The sequence below is a fragment of the Thamnophis sirtalis genome, unplaced genomic scaffold (assembly GCF_051295495.1).
Source record: "Thamnophis sirtalis isolate CommonGarterSnake01/CBP01778 unplaced genomic scaffold, rThaSir2_p1.2 scaffold_6, whole genome shotgun sequence".
Lineage (NCBI taxonomy): Eukaryota > Metazoa > Chordata > Lepidosauria > Squamata > Natricidae > Thamnophis > Thamnophis sirtalis.
The window spans coordinates 106834377-106856095 of NW_028261386.1; the positions used below are offsets into that span (position 1 = coordinate 106834377).

Consider the following 21719-nt stretch of genomic DNA (forward strand, 5'->3'; position numbering starts at 1 on the left):
GGATGTGACAGTACCTGGAGACAGCAAAATAGAAGAGAAAGAAATGGAGAAAATCACAAAATGCAAAGACCTGCAAGAAGAAGAAGTAGAACAATTGTGGCAAAAAAGAGCAAAGATAGTACCAATAATAGTAAGCATCTTAGGTGCAATCTCAAAACATCTGGAGCTCCACTTGAACTCCATCGTATTGACAAAATCACCATCAGTGAATTGCAAAAGGCAGCTTGACTTGGAACAGTTTACATCTTGCAACAATACCTTTAACACCATCAAACAACATCTGCCTATTTCCAGGTTTTGGAAAGAACTTGATAGGTAGATTAAAATGCCAAATACAGTCTAAACATCTGGCTGAGTGTATGATGAACCATAATAATATGGATAGATGTTATTCCTATACTTAATTAGCATTTTTCTACGTCATTATATTTCATAAGATTATTCTGCCTTAGGGTTAGCATTATGAATTCAGCAATAAAGGCTCTGTATAGGATTCATCAGATGGTTAGTATATAAAGAAAGGAGCATGTGTGGGCATCTGTCAGATTCCTTAAAAATAATTATCAAGATACAAAGCAAATATTTTCAGGAATGATATAAAAATATACCATAGGTGTCTATGTGTTACATGAGGAATTATTAGTCTTTTTGATAAAAGGTCACTGAAAGGCGGGGGTGGTGGAATCAAATGGCTGTCAGAGAATGAAGAAATCATTTTAACGTTGAATTTGACATTGGCAATTAAGGCAGACAGTTCAAGCCTTCTATTTACTTGGAGCCAAGCCAGTGTGTAGTGTATTTAAAAGCTTATTTTTCATCTTTATCCCACCCAAATCCTTTTTTTTTAAAGTTTACATTTAACACTAACTTTTACCATATTGGTTTTATCTGTGGACTTCCTGAAATAAATAAAGACATTCTGTGCTCTCATATATAGATATATATATAGATTTAAAAAGGAAACGACAGCAAAATTAAGTACACTGTTACTTGGAGATTTATTTTGTTTTATTAAATCTGACACCAGTCAGGGAGAAGAAAAAAGAACAAGAAGCATCTTAAAAATGCTTTATATTTTCCATAGAAATTTGCCTTTGTTAGATTTTGAGAATCCATGGGTTCATGAGCTCATCCACTGACCCTCTGCCCTCCCTCCCACACACCTATTTTTTTTTTCTCATATTTTTTTTTAAAATCAAAGTGAATTTGCTTGTTGGGTGTAATTTTCCAAGCCTTCACAGACCTAATAAATAAGGAGCCCCTGTAAAACAGTAGCTTGACTTAAGTGAATCTGTACAAAGGAAAAATATAGAAATACAATATGTACAAAGTACCATCAGTGCACCATCGCTACAAAGTTCTGATTTAATTGGCTTTAATTTAAGACCCTGCTCCCAAGCTCCTTGAATCACAATCTTCCCAAATGTTTCTCCCTTTGCTAAGCACAATAGCCGTATAGTGAAGGTGCACTCTGATCACTATTGTGTGAACAATTGCTTTATTCAAGTTAGTAAACAGTTACACTGGATCACAAGGTGATTTGAATGTATTTCCCCCCCTCAATTTCCCCCCCCCTTAAGTATTTTGTCCAAAATGGGATACTTCCCAATTGTTTTACCAAATCAGTGCTCTAGTGTACTTTTGGATTCTTGGCTACAACTATACAAGTGCACACAAGTAAATCCTACCCTGTTATCCTCCACCCACCAACTGAGAATCAGATTGCACATTTCTTTTAACCATGACAGGAGAAAGCAAATAGTGAAACAAAATCATGGGGACTTGCTTCTCACTTTACCCCCGTGTTTTCATTGGCTTGGCCATACCTTTCTAATTATCATGAAAGAGCTTTACATCTGGAGAGATTGTCTCACTGGCTTCCTGGATCACTGCAAAACCATCAGGGTTGAAATTTCATCCAAGTCTTTCATAACACCCAGCAAATATTTCCCCCAGATAGTTTTACACCTTGAGGGGATCCTTTTTTCCCCCTTTTTTTTATTTTTTGGTCTTTAGTTCAACACTCTTGCTCTGTTCCCAAAAGGGGTTCTATTTTAGGGGAATTGAAAGAGAAAACTGAGAGGAATAAACATTTACTGAGTTCTCTTGGCATTCAGTCTCTTGAAAAACCACAATATAAACTATTCATGCTGCTTCTTACATCTGTCAAATCAAAATTAAAAAATAAAAATAAAAATTAAAAGCCAGAAAAGTGTAACACTGAAAATATGGCATTAAAAAGGATAAAGGTGGCCTTTGTAAAAATAACACAGAAAAAGTATATTAGCCAATAAAATATTCTAATAACTCTTCATTTAAAAGTGCATCATGGGTAGGAGATAGAGATGACTCTGAAGTGTCAATACTCCAGTATAGCCCCTTCAACCACCTCCCATTACAACGCGAATAGGTCCAAAACCATACAATGCAAATCACAATTCTTCATGTAGCAGCAAAACCACAGCAGGTTTTTTTTTGGGGGGGGGGATCCATTTCATCGTCCAACTTCAAATATTTGAACCTTGAAGTCTATGAGGGAAAAAAGAAGTACATACGTTGGTCCATGTGGCTTTAGAATCAGAGGAAAATCCTCCACCGGCAAAAAACCAAAGGTCTAGGGAGAAGGGGGCGTGGTCATCGGAATGCTGAGAGTACTTTTGAGGGGTCCATGATGTGCTTACAGTCTTCTGACCCAAAGGCACCCTAGGGTTTTAGCCTTCCCTCTGAGAGAAATAATGGGAAATGGCTTTGTTTTCTTGATTTCTGACCAGATATGGTGGTGAGTGGACCAGCTGGTGTTGTCTGGTAAAGTAGCACTGATTGCTCTGCTCCCTTTCTCCATGCAAGGTACCCTGTCAATATCAGCATTCCTGCAACAACAAAAGAGACATGTCAATATCTACACTACATTATAACGATTCAGTATTGTACTTGATGTAATGAGAATACTCAGTCATAACATTAAGGTTCTTTCAAGAGTAGAGAAAACAGAAGATTAAGGACAGAAAGCATGCAGAGTAAGAAGCACAATTAGAAAACAATATAGTTTGGCTTAATTTATATTAGTGCAGGGGGGTCAAACTGGCAGCCCGCAGGCTGCATGTGTCATGTGCAGGGCATGCCTACCCAAGTTCCACAAGTGGGAAAATTGCCACGAAATGTCATGTGACGGCAACGTGACGCTGCGAGTTTAAAACCCTTGCATTAATGTATATGGAACCTTATTCTTCAAAGAATTTTTGCAATACCATCTACCAAATTCTTCTTCATAAAAATCCAACTAGTGGCAGAATTTCTTTGGAATCAATACTCGAAAGAACCTTCAAACTTCTAGAGCTGTCAGTGGCTATGAGCTCAAAAATTCTATTACCATGTAATAATTTAAAGAAAAGAGATGATAACTCAAATTTTGGATGGTATGTTAAACTCTTCCTGTGGCTTATTTCCTGAGCCTGTCTTTCATCAAGCACTGAAACAAATTAAACTTTTGGACTAGAGACAAAAGAGAAATGAAGATGCTCTCTATGGACAATGATATCACATCACTTTCAACTCATGAAAAACCCAGCCTCTAGACTTGGATATCGATTCCATCATTATTCCATCATTAAAAGAGCCATGGTGGCGCAGTGGTTAGAATGCAGTACTGCAGGCTAACTCACTGCCCCACTCCCGGAGTTCGATTCTGAATGGTTCAAAGTTGGCTCAGCCTTTCAAGGTTGGTAAAATGAGGATCCAGATTGTTGGGGACAATATGCTGACTCTTTAAACCACTTAGAGAGGGCCGTAAAGCACTGTGAAGCTGTATATAAGTCTAGGTGCTATTGCTATTATAACATTGTCAGTTCAAATTATGATATTCTCTGATTTTTTTTATACATATACATCCATCCATCCATCCATCCATCCATCCATCCATCCATCCATCCATCCATCCATCCATCCATCCATCTATCTATCTATCTATCTATCTATCTATCTATCTATCTATCTATCTGACTCAGAAATAAACTGACTAATAAGTCTCCTATCTGAAATTGTGGAATTAGCCAATCCAATTTATCTCCTACATGAGAGGAAGGAAAAACAATTAAACCTGTTTCCTTACATGATTTCACTGAATAATTTCATAGTTCAGGGGGAAAAAATTCAAGAGCAGAGAAACTAAGCAAGCTAATCAACATAAGCAAATGACTGTGTTTCTTCCTAATAATTAACTGTGCACCATAATTCCCAGGTGGAATTGATGGAAGAGGTACTTGGAACAGAAGATCCTATATTATCCTATTACGTGGCATTTTAATTTATCAAGGATCAGTGAGATATGAGAAAGAATATCTTGTGGGTTTCAGAAATATTCAGGCATTGTATCTGGAATCTGAAATATCAGAGACCCAAATTATGATAGGGTAATTATTTAACTCCTGTATGAACAGGTCATGTGAGTTTGGAGCAATTTGATCATAGTGTATGAATAGGCTTACATAGTATTTTCCCCTTCCTCTTCAATAAGGATTCATATGAACAGCCACCTCAGTTGCACAGAAACCTGAGCAGACACTAATAGTTTCCCATTTTCTAAAATAAAACATTGATTGATGTGCCTTGTAATTTAGTTTGTTAACATTTCTTAAAAGACACATTTGAAATAATTTCTGTGCTTATTCAGTCCCCTGATAACTGGGGACGGCCACTGATGATTCACTCTATTCTATAGTAGGTGGAATCACACAATTCATGAAGCACTGGAAAAAACACTCTACAGTATATCTGCCTAAAACAACCTCATATTTCCAGTTTTGCTTTTTAGTGTAATTGACTGAAAAAGTTGGCACAACTGGAAAATCATGTTTGCACCTTCAATCTCATATGCTACACAGTTAACTGAAATATACTGAGAATTTATCTTACGTTGCTTGGATCAGACACAATATGGACATCTTGTCTATAAGCACTCAATTTCAGAGTTACAATTTCTACAATTTCCCTGCTCTATACATGAAAATGCCATCTTCTCAGTATATTAAGCAAATAGTTTTTAATGTATATCCTAAGTTTATTGAATGGATAATAAAATAAACAGAATGAATAATAAAAAATGTAACGTATCCAAGTTGAAATTGATATTTGGTGACTTTAGCGATTAGCCATATAGGTTTCTTGGCAGAAATATAGAAGTAGTTAGTTTTGTCTTGTTCTAGGATTTATTTATTTATTTATTTATTTATTTATTTGTTTATTTATTTATTTATTTATTTATTTATTTATTTATTTATTTATTTATTTATTTATTTATTTATTTTGATTCCCAATCTACACTACAGCCTTGAAATCCATGAAGGAATCCCAACCAATTATTAACCAGGCTAAACCCCATTTAGCTTCTAAGCCCATTCAAGGTCACCCTTGATTCAATGTTCCACCAACCAAGACAATTAATATTATGAGCTTATTATTCATAGCCGATGTTGTCAGAGTTCCACTACAGTAAAAGGAAAGTTTTGCCTACTGGGAAATGTTGGTATAAACAAACAGTGCACTATTATTTTTTAATGACTGTAATGTAGTAATTTAGCCCACTGAGCACAGTATCTGGACGATAATGATCATTTGCCTGGCTCCTTTGGAACAGAAATGGGCTCAGAACAAAGTCAAGCCCATGATTTTCTTAGGGATGTTTTGCTGAAATTATCATAAAACAGGTGGCATGTTCAAACCTATATGCGCTTTTTGTTCAAACCTATATACGCTATGCTGTATATTTGTATGAATTCTGTTCTTCTCAAAATCTGAATGTATTCAACATTTTTATTGAAGTGTCTGCTTTTGAATAATCATTTATGTCTCTCCCCTATAAAATTAAATAAATGACATCACATCACTAAAATTGAGAAAAACATATTATTTGGGGGGGAAATAAGAATGTGGGAGCCATTGAAAAAGCAGTACGTAGCTTATTTCAAAGCATTTTAATCAGCATTAGCTGCTACTAACATTCAATGTATTTTGTTTTCTACATCAAATTCCTTTGTTAGTTTCTGCTCTTCTGTCTATCCTTGCCCTGGTGCATTTTCTCCCAAATTGTTTTTTTTAGAGTTCACCATATTATACTGAAGAGCTGAATGTATTTGGCACCATTACTTCTTCATAATTAAAGAGTGAATCTGCATAGATTTGACTTATTTTTATTTTATTCTTTTAATTTCAACTTCAGGAGAGAATTTTCTTGCTTAAATATTGGGAATTCCTGAGTAATCATATTCTTGTGCTCTTCTTCTCACTAAACTAGAATTCAGGAACTGTACTTTGATGCAATTGATGCTGTGTGTTGTTTTTCATGCCTTTGACTTTAAAGCTCTCAAGCAACATATTGCTTGAATACCAAAGCCCTGCTCATTTTTAAATGAATTGTAGTATTGACAGAATTATGGCCTTTTGTGCTTCTAGGCTGAAAAAGGATGTTGTATGGGTGGGTGTGCCTTCAAGTCAGTGTTGACACTTAGCAGTTCTCTGGACAAATCCCTGCAGTTTTCTTGAGAAGTTTTCCTAAGTGGTTTGCCATTGCTTCCTTAGGGAGGGAGGGAGAGAGAGAGGGAGAGGGAGAGGGAGAGAGAGATTGGCTCAAGGACACCCAGCATAAAGTGAAAGTAGAACTCAATTCCACCCCCCTCCATTTCTAGCTTGATACTTTAACTGGCTCTCACTTTGGGATCTTGGCGAATCTTATTACCTTCTTGTAATAAGTTGTGTATAAATCCACTGTCATGGTCTTTCATGAAAAGAATCATATTGTATTTGTACTGGTCTGTACCTGTGCTGTTTCTACCTTTTAGTAAAGTACAGTTTACTACCGTTTTCTGCAACCCTGGGCCCTCCACATGTGTTGAATATCGGCCTTCATAATTGTTGAGGTTCAACATCTCTGGCGGACGCTGTACTGGGGAAATCTGGCTTCAGGCTTCAATTTTTATCAGCAATGCATGTTTTAAGCTAGGAATTAGTAAATGGTGGTCAGCCTGTGCAGTGGGACTTCCACTTGGTCACGAGGGTGCACTAAAAATAGATATTGCGAATAAAAGGGACCACAGAGAAGTGCAGCTATTTATGAAACTGCGGTTTGGTGTAATGGTTGGTTCCAGGCTAGAAATTGGGAGGCTGTCTGTTCTAGTTCTGCTTTAGGCATGAAGTCAGCTGGGTGCCCTTGGGCCTCTCGGCCCAAGGAAGGAGGCAGTGGCAATATAAAATCTTGCTAATATAAGTGCAGAGACTTGTCCAAGTAGTTGCCAGGAGTCAATATTGACTCTAAGACAGTCAGACTCAAGGACAGAGAGACAGACAGATACACATACACAAAATTTCAGTCAGCTTACGATGCATCCTTATGCATAACTGTTCATATTCCATGCTTTTTCAAAATGTCCTAGACAAAGGGATGATATCTTTTGGAAAAGATCTTTAAATAGCAGATCAATTAAGTCATACAAAATGTACAATCATGCAGCACATAATATCAATAACAAGTTTTGCACTTCAGGAAGATTGTCAGAAATTGCTTAAAATTACTCTAAATATAGCGTAGACAGGCTAATATTGGTTAACTGCAGAACACCAAAGGAAGTTGAACCTAATTGTTTGCTTTATTTTACACTACACAAGTGCTTTAATATGTACACTTCCAAATCAAATAATTATGTTACACACTGAGTTTTCAAAACAAAAATTGGAAATTCAAATTTAATTGGGGTGGACATTAAACATAGAGGATTTTTTTAAATAAACAGTTTGCTCTTTTTGTCTTAGATATTTATTATTGTACATTGGCTTAAACTTTAGAAACATTTTAGCAACACTGTGAAAACTAAGCCAGCTCTAGGCGGATATTCTTACAGATGGAGACATGTGTTAAACTCAAATGTCCTTCTTTCAAATACCAAGAAGTCTGGGGAAATAAATCCATGGATACCAAGAAAGAGACCTAATATTGTAGAATACTTATGCAATGGGAAGTTAGCACCTGATTTTCACTGAGTTGAATAAACATATTTCTTGCTAGGACATAAATTTCAGGTGTTTTTCCAGAATTTTCATATTTACCTTTTTCATTCCTTTTCTGGTGCACAAATATATTTCCAGCCACAAACACCTTTCACAAGGGGTACAACAGATCCCACATGGTACCTAATAGACAATGCACAGCGGAATCGAACAATAAGGCTCAAATCTAGTACAAAACTTTACTATTATTTAATCCATTTTTATCCCCGCCTTTTTGAGTGTTCAAGGCGGCTCATGCAAGCTCAGAGGCTTGTACAAATATCCTGTGTGTTGGGTTCAGCTGAATATAATTAGCCTAAAGTCACCAGGTAAGTTCTATTGACTAAACAGGGGTTGAATCTGGTCAAGTTGTGAAGACATTAAAGCACAAATTTATTTGGTGATTTGCAAATTGGAATATAGTTGTGATGGGATTTTAATTAAATATATTTGTAAGATGGTTTTTTTATTCCAAAATTCCAATTAATTTAGAATTAAAGTAATTAATGTTGAATTGTAGCTACATCTTTTTAAATGGTACAATTCAGTTTCAGTGAAACTGAAGTTGATTGAAAAGAGAGAGAGAGAGAGGCCATGATAGATTTTAGACCAAGGAAGTTTCACCCTATAGATATAGCTCATAGTCATATTGAAAATGTAATTCTCTATTTGAAAGGATAGACATTTAGTTTTAACATATAACACTTATAATGCTTCTCCTTTCCATTTATTGTCTCTAACAAGCAACCAGCTTGTCTGCTATATGTAGCTATATTCCCCATTAATTTTGTAAAGCACAAGATTAAGGTTATGCACCTAAGCCAGTGCTATTAGCTGAGTTGGTCTGAATATTCTTGCCTTACTTATTTTTATAATGCATAAGCACAGGGAGAAAATGGTTTCAAATTGTGGCATAAATAAGAATCTACTCACTTCTCCCATATCTAAGGATTCAAAATGTTCTACCTATATAACTATTACAAAACCCTCAGATGTCTGCTGAAATTCACCTTTCATTCTTGCTTGCTCAGTCTGCTCTCCTGCCCCATGTCTGTCTGTCTGTGTGTCTTTCTGCTAATCTCTTCATCTGTCTATAAAAGGTAAAAGATAAAGGTTTCTCTTACCCAGCCAAGTCCAGCTCTAGGGTGATCATCTCCGTTTCTTAGCCAAGGGAGCCAGCATTGTCTAAAAATGCTTCTGTGGTCATGTGGCGAGAATGACTAAAGCTCCTAGAACACTATTGCATTCTTATCTATCTATCTATCTATCTATCTATCTATCTATCTATCTATCTATCTATCAATCATCTATCTATCTATCTATCTATCTATCTATCTATCTATCTACCTACCTACCTACCTACCTACCTACCTACCTACCTACCTACCCACCTACCTGATTAATAGCGATGATTTGCACACTTTCCTTGCTCAGGATTTTAATTCAAAAGTAATAAGAATTCACAGAACTTACTAAGCACTATCAAACAAACCACACTGTAGGTGGCACAATGGATTGTAATGCAAAGTTATTTTAATCCTAAACAGATCTACTCAGAAGAAACCCCATCAAATTCAATAGAATGAACTAAATACATTTGAATGGGATTTTAGCCATAAAAAGTGAGCAAAAAGTGGAAAAAATATTGTATATATATATATAAAAGTTTAAAAAATTAAAATGATAGTAGTACATTTCTCTTATAAATTGTTTAACTTATCTTTTATGTATATAAATTAATATAAAATATACATCAATCTTTATAGTCTGTGGATTAGTAGCAGTTTACATAGGGACACTTGATTTGAAATAGTAAGACAAAACAAGCATTTTTTCTATTATGATTAGTAGATGAGAAATAAACACAAATAGTATGGCAACAAAATTTACATTGGCATTGCAAGTACAGATTTTTCCCCATGCTGCTTTTCCCTGTTGCAGTAGCTTTTAACCCAAACTTCAAAATGAAGTTAATCAAATACCACAGATCCATGGAGCATCTGGGACCAAATATTTGAATGCTCAAATATTTTTATTTTCTGCATCTGTATTGATCCATCCCAACTATACAACTACAATATTTAAATGTTTAATACATTTTCCATGCTACATATATGTTTAATAAAAAAAACGTAAAAGCATATTGAGCACTATTTATTTATCCAAACCCAAAACGACTTGACTCCTTGATGACTTTGGCCAACATAGAGATAAAAAAAGAAAAATAGATAAATATAAGTTTAAAAGATTCTGGCTGACCTGATAAAAGTGACAAAATTGGGTTGGTTTAATGTCATGGTTCGGAGTTTGTTGATATAAAATAGGGGGGGCTGTATTTTAATAAACACATACATGATATCATCCTAAATTGTAAATTTTTATTTTAGCTTCTGTGAGGGAAAGAATAGGTGTCTAGAAAAAAAAGTCACATTAGGGATAAGGGGAAAGAAAGTCAAAAAAGATAAGAGTAAAAAAAAGGGACAAGAGTAAAATGAGATACAGACAAAAAGACAAAGCTTGAAGGAAAAAAAGTGATAAGGGAAGAAATACTTGAGAAACATTGCAGGACTTTAGACCACATCTCACATACAAAAATGCTAGGGAGATTGCTCGTGTGAAAAAATGAAGAATGGGAATGGAACCTAATCGGCAACTGTCTGAAAAGCAAGATTCTCAGGAAATATGTAGGGAAGACACAGAGTTGAAAAAAAAGTAGAATTGGGGCATAGAATTATTTAACATAGAGCCAAGATTGAAAATGGGAATCAGGATGGCTAATTAAAACCTAGTTTCTGCCAAGGAATGTTGCTGGTCATGGCATTTGTTACCATTGCAGCAGAGTTACCCAACATTTCCAGCTTTGTGGACTAGCAAAGGTGGGGGGGCGAAGAGAGGATGGTTCCACCTGAGTGGCTGGCAAGCACCTACCTGCATGCAACTCTGTGCGAATGGCATGTCACAAATGGAGCGGGCATTCTGCTTGCACAAGTGAGGATGCATGCATGCACTCACCAGCCATTTGCATCGTCTAGCTGTAACCCCCTCATAGCTTGGGGACCCAAGCTATTGGAGGGAGACATTGAGGGATAAAAAGCAAATGGGAGTAAACTTTGGGGAGATTTCCTTAGAGGTGGTCAGTTTTTTTCTGTCTTGGAGGTATATCTGAGGCCTGTGGGTGTCACACCAGTTGAGTGGGCAAGCCTGCCTGCCTGCCTGCCTGCCTACCTACCTACCTACCTACCTATCTATAATCTACATATCTATCTATCCCTACAAGTCTTTAAGTGTGACCTTAAATGGACTCCAGAGGATGGTAGAGGATAGGAAGGCCTAGAGGAATGTTGTCCATAGGGTTATGATGGGTTGAACATAACTTCACAACTAACAATAACAACAAGTCCTTTAAGGCATACTACTAGCATTCAATCTCCTCTCCTCTTCAGTGCAAAAAAGGATTTACTCTGAAGGATCTCACAGTTGGAAATGGCATTCTTAATAACCAAAGAATTGCCCCCTTCTGGGATATTTTGTACAGGATTTGAAGCCTTTTTATGGGGGGGGGGAGAGAAACTCACTTGGAATCCTAGTGCCCTTCTAGAAGCCATAGTCCAAAAAAATAGCAAAGCTAAATTAAAAATGAAATTTGGTTACGCAAAGTTTAAAATGAAATAAATTCACATGCTCATTCCCATTTTGCTGCTGTTAAATTCCAAGGGAAATTCATCATACATTTTTGAATGAGCTTTGAGTGGGTTATGCATTCCTATCACTTTTTTTATTTGTTTAATTGTATATAGCATACCTAGACTTTATTTCTCTTAGCTAAAGAAACCAAAACTCTTATTGATTTAAGAGTAAACTGTGAGTTGCCCATTTTGCTGATGATAACAAAATATTCAAGTTGGTGAAAACCAAAGGGAATTGTGAAGTGATTCAGAAGGGTCTCTTTGATCAATGAAATGGCAAACATGGTTCAATTTAAGAAAGTGTAGAATGATTAACCCTGGAGACTGATTTCACATATAATGAGATTAAATCTGTTTTGTCTATTACTAACCAGAAAAAATATTTGAGGCCATAATGAATAGCTTTACGAAGGTGTCAAAAAAGTGTATAGAGCTGTGAAAAATGTAAATTTTAGAATTCATACTGGAAAGGGACTGAAAATTACCAACAATGTAATACTTCTCTGATAGAAATCTGTGTTATATCCTCATCTGGAATATCTTCCTCATTCAATGAAGTAGTGCTGCCTACTAATTTAGGCGGCTTTAAGACCATTCTTACATTTACTTTTATCATGGAGGGTAGGTCTTTCAAGGGTGATTAGTTTGAAAGCATACCTCTAAAAATTTAGCATTTGTGTCAGGGAATTTATGCATATTGTATGTCTTTCTCCCTCTACATAAAACATATTAGATAAAAATATAAAGTAAACAGAACATAAAATCTTATGTTTTATTATTATTACTTAATAATGTTTGCTCCGAAATCTACCTCTAATTGATTGATTGATTGAATGAATGAATGAATGCTAGCATATTATACTTACCTAAATAGTAAAGAATTAAGTCCGCTTTAGAAGAAATACTGCAGATACTTAATCCTATACACATTTACCCAAGAACAAGTATAACTTAATATTGTATTAACATTAATAACCTAATACTTAATATACATTACTTTTGATTAAATGTAGTGTAAATTACATATTTATATAGAGAGACATGTAATATAGTTGCAGAATTAAAAATGGGATGGGAGAGGGGTTTAATTTTCATCTGTGTCAATATTTTACTCTATTTATTAAATTTATTATAATCGTCCCCTTCAGAAGTTGCCTCATATATCTGATATAAATTTCTTCTGCAAATAGGGTTCGAATGATGAAGTGTGAAGGGGGGTTAGATTAAAAAACTAGTGCAGGTTGTCCTCAACTTATAACCACAACTGAGTCCAAAATATCTGTTGCTAAGCGAGACAGCTGTTAAGTAAAATTTGCCCTATTTTATGACCTTTCTCCCACAGTTGGGACCTTTCTCCCAATAAGATCTCACAGGGTGGGCCTTCTCCAGGTGCCGTCGACTACACAATGTCGTCTGGCGGCTCCTCGGGGGAGGGCCTTCTCTGTAGCTGCCTCGGCCCTATGGAACAATCTACCCCCTGAGATCCGGACCCTCCCCACTCTCTCGGCCGAAAGTCTGTTAAGACCTGGCTGTTCGGGCAGGCCTGGGGCTGCTGATCTTCGTTCGAGCTTCAGCCCCATTAAGATCGAATGCATGTTGTGTCTTTTTTAATTCGCTTTGTTTTATATTTTAAATTATTTTAATACTTCTTAAACTGTTTTTATGTAAGCCGCCCGGAGTCCTTCGGGATTGGGCGGCATACAAATCCATTTAAATTGAAATTGAAGTTGTTAAGTGAATCACTGTAGTTGTCAAGTTAGTAAGATGGCTGTTAAGTGAATCTGGCTTCCCCATTGACTTTGTCAGAAGGTCGCAAAAGGTGATCACATGACCCTGGAACGCTGCAACTGTCATAAATATGAGCCCATTGCCAAGCATATGAATTTTGATCACGTGACCATGGGGATGCCACAATAGTTGTGAGTGTGAAAAAAGGTCATAGCTCATTTTCCTCAAAGTTATAACTTTGAAGGATCACTGAATGAACTGTTGTAAATTGAGGACTATTTGTACATGGGATCAGTCTAATTATTTATCCACCTCACCTGTCTAGTGAATACTTTGAAGTGTACAGATGATCTAATCAAAGATAGTAAACCCTCTCCTCTACCTTAGCTTCAGTATGAACAGCCAATAGATGTAATAATTTATGTTAGAAGATGAGGCATTGGATTGACAATGGTGCCCACTGTTTTGTTTTTGCTGCAGAACCAAGGCAGAAAATGAAATAATTACTTTAAAGTAGCTTGCTATTCTTTACTGTTAGTTAAAAAAATCAACTGATTTATTTATTTGTTCAAATTATATATAGCCATCCATCTCTCTCTCTCAAAAGGGGACTGAATTAAATTCCTATTTTTTTAAAATTGGCAAGGATGCAAATATCACTTAAGTAACATTCATCATTATTACATGTGTTAACTTTTAACAATCCATAGAATTTTAATAACTACGTGACACTCAACAATCACAACAGAAACAAACGCACAAATCTATAGGGATTACGGCATTTCCTGAAATACAAAATGTTGTACTTTTTGAAATACTGCAAACTTGATAATATGGGTAACAGAATACTTTGCAGAATGTTGACAAGAAATACTTAAGTGTATAAAAACAATTACGGAAAGATCCTTCGTATATTTGTAGGAATGCCTGTTGGAATGTGTATAGTGAATTGATTGAGCTGGAGGAAAATGATTGTGCTCCTTCCCGCTCCCCCCCCTCCCAACAACCCTTTATGACCATAGCACAATGTCAGCAAAGGTGCTATACAAGGTAGGCATCAATATGGTGATCTCCGGAGAGCCGAGGGCCACCAGGTTGCCTAAGGAGAGGTGAACTGGCACAGGTTGGATACGGAGCAGGTCAAAACTCCCATGCCAATCAATAGTGGGATAGCACTGGGATAGATTCCCCTGGCTTGGTTTTCCACCCATCCATTGAATGTCATCAGCCAGTGAGAATACATTTACTTCCTATGGGTGGGGCTGGCAAATAACATACATTTTGACAGATGGCCAGTACGGCTCTGGTCTGTCTTAGTCAAAACTCACTGTCTCACAAAAATGTTTTGTGGGGTTACCTTAAAGGAGAGATCCCCAGTGTTTATGGCTTTGCGGACTGTCCAGGGGGGAGGGGATGGTTCCATGCAAGTGACTGGCAAGCTCTCATGCAGCTCCATTTGCGTGACCATGCACACATACATGCTGCTCATGCAAATTGAGCATGTGCTCGTGTTTGCCCACCGCCCATGGCAAATGGGGCACCGCTTGTGCAAATGGGGTGAAGCTAAACATACCTACATGCTCACCAGCTGTTTCTACAGCCCGGTTGCAATCCCCTCACTAGTGTGGCCCACAGGTTGGGGACCCTCGCCTTAAAGCAAATGTTTTAAGCCCTGTTCCGGAATAGCATTATTCTGGTACTAGTTTAAAAGAGTGCTAAAGTTACACTCAAAAGCATTTTGCACCTGAAACATTAGACCTTTCTTTTGCTTTATTAAGCAGCCTTCCCTTCCTCACCACTCCTCCGTTGCTGCTCAACTGCTGCAACATATTGCCTGCTTGAAGAGGAAGCACTACTTTAACCCTGAAACAAGTAAGAACAACTCATGGAGTGGTCTTACTTAAGGCAATATCATGAAGAGAAAAAGAATGCCCCTAGGGATCAGTCATGCTATGGCTAGTTGCTACCAGGGAAAGTTTTCAGTATAGCATCCCTGTGCATTGAAATGTCAGAAGCCTGTATTTGCTCTGTAAGCATAAACAGAAAGCAGGACCTCAGTGTATATTTCTGATATTAGGTATTACTTCAGAATGAATGTTTGTTTGTTTGTTTTAGAGTTGGAAGGGATCTTGGAGGTCTTCTAGTCCAACCCACTGCTTAGTCAGGAAACCCTACATCACTTCAGACAAATAGTTATCCAACATCTTCTTAAAAACTTCCAATGCTGGAGCATTCACAACTTCTGGAGGTGAGTTATTCCACTGATTAATTGTTCTAACTGTCAGGAAATTTGTACTTAGTTCTAAGTTGCTTTTCTCCGTGATTAATTTCCACCCATTGCTTCTTGTCCTACCAGTGGTGGGTTCCGAATCCCATTGCACTGGTATGCCTATACTGGGGCGTACTGCCTGCAACCCACCACTGTGTCCTACCTTTATTTATTTATTTATTTATTATTTATTAACAAATTTATGAACTGCCCAGCTCCCTCAGGGAAAGCCTTTGGATGGTGTACAAATAAAATATTAAAACTTAAAAGTGTATACAAAATTTAAAATAGGCAAAGATTATTAAAATTCAATGTTAAAAGTAATTAAAAGAAGGTTATTCAAGGTTCTAACCAACCCCATATGAGCCCCAAGCAAGATTATCAATACTATTAACAGCTTTGAAACAAAGATGTAATGGGCAATTATACATTTGACAATTCTATGTTTAAAAAGGCTCTTTTGTGTTTTTTTAAAAAATTCTATTTTTGTACGCTAGGTTGCCTTGCCCAAAGATCATTAAAAGTGCATATTATATTGGCATAAACATGCTTTTTAAAGGCAGAGAAAATAGAAAATGTTACGAAGAAGTGAACCCACAGCAGTGTGATTCAATAGTTAAGAATCAAACTAGTAAGCAGAAATTGCACTTTTATCTCCACTCAAACAAAGCTTGTGAAAAGCTTGTGAACTGTACACTTCAGAAAGTATTTGATAAAAGTTAAAAAGCATGCTTTTACATTTTGTGTAATTCCAAGTTTTAGAATTGCTTGCCCTAAAATTATCTTAAAATGTATGGTGATAATTAAACCCACAAGTCCCAAATTGCTGTTTTATAGATGACTTAGCCCCGGAGACCAGGTTGATTTCCTGGTCTGAAAAACTAACATTGCAAAGGAACTTTTCGTTAGGCTAGATATCTCACAACCATTTCTTTGCCAGAGTTGTAACAGAATATTCCATGAGATAAAGAAACAAGACACTGCTGATGTGTGTAAAACAAGTACGAAAATGTTGCATGACAAACACAAGACATATGTAATGAATTTAAGGGAATGAGTTGAACAACTTGAACCTTTGCCCCCGTTTTTCAAACAGCAACCTTCTTATGTCATCCTACCTGAAAACATCGATATCAATTCTACTCACACAGAAGACTTTAGGGATTACACGAACCTTTACTTATTCTGATTTCGAATTCGGAGACACCTCCTTTTCAGTGGTGGCTCTAGATCTTCTGGCCCTGTGCTGAGAATTGGCGTTGAAATAATGCAGGGTCCAATAGCAGTCTTGTCCGCTGGTCTGGGTACAGGCTGGATGACGCAGCCTGCTTTGGGTAGCATCCGCAAAGCATATGCATGATCCTCATCGGCCGGATTGTTAAGGTTGGGGTCTTGTTTGTCTCCCCCAAACAGAGATTCTTCCCCCGCCTTCTTACCAGTCTCTCCTTCTCGGCGACAGTTTGACGTACAGTTATTCTCCTTAACGGATTCCAGCTCACTCACCGGCAGCTCCTCCAGCAAACACGGTTGAAGCTGAGTCTTTTTCTGCTCTTGGGGTGTTTCTGAGTTCTTAGAAACCTCGGGGCCTTTTGTGCCATTCACAATGACATTGCAGGCTGCAGCTGCAGTGTTTTCTGGAGTGCCGGAGGCAACTGGGAGGGAGCCGCAATGAGGTGGATCACCACCCAGTAATGTCTTTGTTTCGGTGGGGCTGCAATTTTTCTTGCAGTCATTGCAGTTCCTTTTATCTGAGCTACCCGAAGTCAGATTCACAACACTGCTAGCTTCATGTTCAACTTTGACTTCAGCATACAAAGCCCTGTGGATAACATTGTGTAGTCTAGACCTGTGACCTACAGTTAAGTCTATCACACCATCCTGTGGTCCCTGTAGCACTGTAGGAAAACCAAACTTGTTGTTCACAGGACTACTCGATCTCACAGTCAAATCAACAACTTCATTTTTACTGTGCTGCTGATGCACTTGGGTTTGATTTAAGGAGTGGCCTGAGCAGCTTGGTGATGAATCAGAAGACTTGGAAGGGCCTTGTTTAGAATTCCTGGGGGACACAGAGTTACTCGTTGGCTTAGCCCCTGTTGTGTCGTTGGGTGTATTTGGAATGAAGCTTTCCCCGTTGCTCGAGAAGCCATTTGGGGGCTTGGAATCATTGATGTGAGGAATGGGGATTGGAATTGGGATTGGGACAGGAAGTGGAACAATAACTGGATATGGCACTAAGAGGGTTGGTGGTGGCACTAATGGGGCAAGAGATGGCAAACCAAAGTTCATCATCTGTGGCATGGGCATAGGACCATTTGGCATCATGCTTACAGGAGGGAAAGGCAGGCTGGGCAAAGGAACTCCTGGTGGTGGAGGGGGTAGTAAGCCTGGAGGATTTCCAGGCATGGTTGGAGTTGTTGGAGGATGGATGTGAGGGGACAACATTGGCCTATGCATTGGGCTGGAAGTGGGTCCCATATTCCTAGGACCACCGGGTGGTGGACCAATTCCAGGAATCATTGGATTGGACAGAGGGCTGTTTGGATTTGAGGCATGATGAGGTGGCCCTCGAATAAACGGTGGACGAATCTGCTGCAGAATTTGCTGCTCCATGAATATGGGCAAGGGAACTGGTCCACGGTTTGTCATCACCATAGGCGGACTTCGAGGTGGGACACCGATTGGAGGCACAATACTAGCAGGTGGCTGAACAGAAACTGGTGGAATATTTGGATTCTCATTGATGGGAATAGGTTTGGGAACTGGTGTTGGGATTTTAGTGACAGAGCAGTTGGCAGTATCAGACGGAGAGGCAGTGGTAGACGCGGATGGTCCAGGACCTTGAATTTGGCCAGCTGCAGACACTGGGGATGGGGCCTTTCTCCGAGCATCTGCTAGTGATATATTCCAAGAATCTGGAGTCAGCAGCTGCACCCCAGTGCCTTCTGCTTTATTTTCTACTGGAGGATGTAATGTGCTGCAGAGTCCAGCTGGAAGATTGGCCTGTGTCTCTTTGTAGAAAATGTCCATTTTGTACTGATTGAGACATTTTGCACTGCAGAATTGAAGCCTTCTTTCCCCGTCCCCAAAATCCAGATACTCTTTTGTGTGTCTTATGTGCTTACACCAGTCACACACCTACAACACAGTAACAAAATCAAAACAGGTAAGAAAAAAGTGATTTCTTTTTTATACTGTCATTTGCATTAAAAGTATTTTTTTTACTTTTGATAACTGATGTTTAAATATCTGAATTATCCAGAAAAAATATATTTCATGAAACTTGCATGCCGTGACCCCAAAATATAGTTGATCTAACATTGTTACGTATATAGGCAAATATATAGATATCTACAGACACACACACCTTCACACAACTTATTTTTATAATATTTAATCTAGTTGTCATGTACAATGCTGAAAACCTTCAGTAAATGAAACAGTATTGTGCATGTATGTGTGTCTATATCTACATTCACATCTAAATGATGTTTTGGAAAAGCAATAGGGTTGTAAAAAGATTTTTTTAAAATCATTACATTAAAACATAATATATTTAGTGGAATTGAAACACTTCACATCAGGTCTTATCTCTGCAATGAACTAAGAAAAAAAACTACCCTATATTAGTTTACTCAACGAAAACTATTCCATTCAAGCGGATTTAATGTCTATTAATTACAAGCAGGATTGCAGGCTCAGGATTTCTCCACATTCTACAACATAGATGTAATAACCCATGTGATTTTTGTTTGGATTTGCCCTTTCTTCAAAAATATTAAAAGTATTAAATAAAATGAGCTGGAAGTAAATTTCATTGAGCATATTGAGACTTTTGAGTAAACATGTATAGAATTGTACTTTGAAACTTCATATAAACATTGGAGATGATCAGAGTCCAATATAACATTAAGAAGCTTAAGATCAATGACTATAATAGGCCTTGGTTCAGATTATGGTATTTATGCATAAGCACAATTGGTGATATGGATTTTGACTGAAAAATGGAACTCTAGTTATAAAAATAAGATCAAGGAACACTTGGAAAAAGACCTCATGACTTTTGAAAACTGAAAGGAACTTATCTATGGTATAAGAATGCAACCTGACATTTTAAATTAGTGAAGTGCCATAAATAGCAATGTTGGGATAGTATTACATTGCATCCAAACAGAAAAACCATCATATAGCATTAAAAGTTAGTTCTAATTATGAAGTAGAAAATAATAATAAAACCTGGATGAATTTCAAGTATTCAGAAACTGTGATATTTTAACAAGCTGGAAAGATTATCCAAGCTGTTTGCCCATGCTTTTTAAACTAGTCATTTTTGAATATACTTTTGGCAGACAAAAATTGATATAACCAATTTTCAAAAAATAAGACAAAACCTCTTATGATGATGCTAGTCTTTCTGTTCCAAATACAAGTTATTTTCTATCCTACTATTTGGTGGGGTAAAGATACTGCCAATTTAAAAAAAGTAAATTATGGTTCCAGAACTAATTAAGCTGTGAAAGGTTTTCCCAGTTGTAAATCACTAGAAACCAAAGTTCAAAAAATAGACATTCTAGGTTTCGGAATCCATTACTTTAGAGAAATTATTATGATTTCATTAACACATTAATACTGCAACACCAACAGCTCTCACAGATGGCAGAGACACGATCTACAATGCAAATATGACTCTTGTTTGCACAAATGCCTTTTCTTTCATATGGCATTTTAAACAAGAATTAAAATGAATAATCTTTCCTCAGCTATAAACAGATCAACAGATGTCAGAATTTTTGGTGCCTTTTTTACAGATTTTATGCACAGTGTCAGTCTCGGTTTTTGTCATTCATTCCATTTTAATAATATTTCAAAGATTTTTTTCTCATGCTATCTATGATACGTATATTGAGATAAAAGTATACGAATGCACTGTTCTTTGTATACCTTTGCACAGTATCCAGAACTGAAAAACCTTAAACATACACAAAATGATGTCATAACAAAATTATAGCATTAAAGTAAATAACCATTTGTCATATAAACAAATTGAAAACAACATATGCTGGGCATTTGACTAGTCGTATTCAATTCTTGATTTTTTTCAGTGATACAACTTAAATTGTTTAAAGCTTGCGCATTTGTTGAACATCTCACTGGCATTTCAATAAAAGCCAGAAAACCATATGAATCAAGCCTTTTTGACTTAATTTAATTCAACGGGCATTTATCATATACATCCTCATCCAATGTGGTCATTGAAGTTTACTCCCTGTAACAAGTCACAATATTCTAGCGTATGTCTCTTTGGAATCAGTTGTTGTAGTATGTATGAAATCACATCTGAGCAATCGGTGGCACCAAGAACAAGTAATTCCTTAGTTTACATTATCTTGGTGTTACATGAGACAAACAGGCTCAGACCTTAACCTATATGAATTAAGTTTACTACAACACTGACAATTATTTTTCCATGTTGTGTTGCTTGAAGAATTGTGTTCCCAAACCAATTCTCTTTCTTTTGCAATTAAAGCAATTTTACAGTTAGCCAGCCACTTTTGAATATCCAATGCTGTATTTTATGCTTTCATCTCACTATTTTTCCATATCCAAAGTGAATCCAGTTAATTGTTAGCTGTTCTGAAACTGTCTTTAACAGAAAATCTAAATGCTCCTTACTCAATTTTAGAGCAAACTTTTTTTTAAAAAAAATTGCCCAATATTTTTAACTAGGGAGGAAGATTGGTGGGATAGCAAAATCTTACAATTAAATAACACATTTATTTAATGGGTATGGAGGTAGTCAGAAAGCTCACTGATTCCAGAAGAAATGGAAAGTTTAGGAAGTATTAAGACTTACTAATTAATATGTAAAATGAGCACTGGCAATAGTTTAGAACACAAAAATTGCTTTCATTAACACTTTCTGTAAAGTAATGATTTAAAAGGTAGAAAAAGCAAGTGCAGCCAAAACTAACTCTGGATAGGAAGATCAGAAAAATAATGAT

General features: G+C 36.9%; 1 protein-coding gene and 1 non-coding gene across 7 annotated transcripts in view; one reads left to right on the plus strand and one right to left on the minus strand.

Annotated features, from left to right (window-relative positions):
* Window positions 1-990: 990 nt before the first annotated feature.
* SOBP (sine oculis binding protein homolog) overlaps window positions 991-21719 on the minus strand; it is a 148149-nt gene continuing 127420 nt past the window's right edge. For 5 of the 6 annotated variants that reach the window (XM_087718683.1, XM_087718685.1, XM_087718682.1 and 2 more), the window contains 2 exons: window positions 16892-18855; window positions 991-2870 (listed from right to left, as the gene is read on the minus strand). In XM_087718683.1, the coding sequence (XP_087574809.1) occupies window positions 16894-18855 (1962 nt within the window). In that variant the 3' untranslated portion in view covers window positions 991-2870; window positions 16892-16893. Of the gene's footprint in view, window positions 2871-8094; window positions 8179-16891; window positions 18856-21719 lie in introns of all 6 variants that reach the window. The other variant, XR_015697076.1, reaches the window with a different exon arrangement.
* LOC148045151 (signal recognition particle RNA) lies at window positions 14487-14622 on the plus strand. Its single transcript, XR_015697211.1, has one exon.